We start from the raw sequence: 1349 nt of genomic DNA on the forward strand, positions 1-1349 counted from the left end.
AAGTACAAAACAGATGTTTATATTTGGCTGATAAATACTGAAGGTATTTGTGAATAACAGTGTTTAACCCCACTAGTGTGATTTTCTCCAGTCACTTTTATTTCAAGTACCCCCAGTTAGGTGTGCATTAGGCCACAGACCCCCATAACGCTGAGAGTGTATAAATGGAACCAAATGGACCCATAACGGTCCATTTGGTTCCATTTATACACTCTCTGCATTACCACCCCCCCACCCCCCCCGTTTCAACCAACACCATCCAGGCTAAGGTCAGGTCCATAGACTGTAAAAAATATGGACGAAGGGAACCGTCACGTGACCCATTGGTTTCTACAGACCCGCTTTGAAGCCACTTTTTTTCCCGGCGAATTCAAATCCGCCATCTTGGAACATCCGGTCCCGAGAAGCAACCGGAAGCGACTGCTACTGGCTGCAACCACCGCGGGGGCGGGTCTTCACTCGGTAGAACCAGTAGAAGCCTACTAGAAACATACCCTACTTTATCATACATTTTAAAATGAATGGGACCATAATTTACTAAACGCATATCATGATAATTGAAAAGACACTTTAAACTAGCGATTGAAAACATAAAGTATTTATGAAACTGTTTACTAAGATAATAAAATCAAGTATAAAGTCCGGCCAAAACGTCATTCACTTGAATGGAGTAAAAATGCTTCCGCAGCCAGCAGGAGGGGAAATAGCGACATCTGCGGGGCCAGCAATTAGAACTGCATGCTGATAATGACTTCCTATTTGGCCTCAAATCCAGCGGGAGCTTCCTTGCCGCCTTGGTCGGGTCACATGTCAGGGTCATTGCCGGGGTCCCAGGAGAGGTTAGAGGGGAAGTCCAGGCCTTTGTCCTGGGCGTGGCGCCTCCAGCGCTCCTCGTCCCCCTGGTGGGTGAGGTACATGCTGCCCATCCGCAGCTCAAACTCCCTCAGGTCACACCACAGCTGGAAGTCCTGGAGGCAGAGAGAGAGGAGTGAACAGCTGCTTAGAATGGAGGATTTGATGTTGAAAGAAGTGGGATAGAGGGGGTCAAATGTTTAACCACTTAACCTATTAAGACCGGGAACGCGTCTGTGTCATTAAAAAAAATCTTTGGCTATTCAAAAATAGCAGATCTAAGCTCATAGCTACCGTACGAGCTTGTAGATCTGCTATTTTTGAAAAATAAATCGTGAAAATGTGTGCAAATCTTTGAATAATTATGTTTTTTTAAAGCTAACATTTGTAACTCAAATCTTAGCTTCTGGGGGTGGGGGGGTGTCCCTGGAACAACATATTTTGAGATGGGGGGGTCGGCGGACAAATTCATATAATTTTGGGGGTTCTTGACATGA

The 1349-nt window shown here is 45.4% G+C and overlaps 1 protein-coding gene across 1 annotated transcript in view; it reads right to left on the minus strand.

Annotated features, from left to right (window-relative positions):
* Positions 1-267: 267 nt before the first annotated feature.
* prkd4 (protein kinase D4) overlaps positions 268-1349 on the minus strand; it is a 26142-nt gene continuing 25060 nt past the window's right edge. Inside the window, exon 19 of the mRNA XM_080451151.1 lies at positions 268-968. Coding sequence (XP_080307277.1) covers positions 804-968 — 165 coding nt within the window. The 3' untranslated portion in view covers positions 268-803. The remainder of the gene's footprint in view (positions 969-1349) is intronic.

The sequence above is a fragment of the Gymnoscopelus braueri genome (assembly GCF_963280865.1).
Source record: "Gymnoscopelus braueri genome assembly, chromosome: 15".
Lineage (NCBI taxonomy): Eukaryota > Metazoa > Chordata > Actinopteri > Myctophiformes > Myctophidae > Gymnoscopelus > Gymnoscopelus braueri.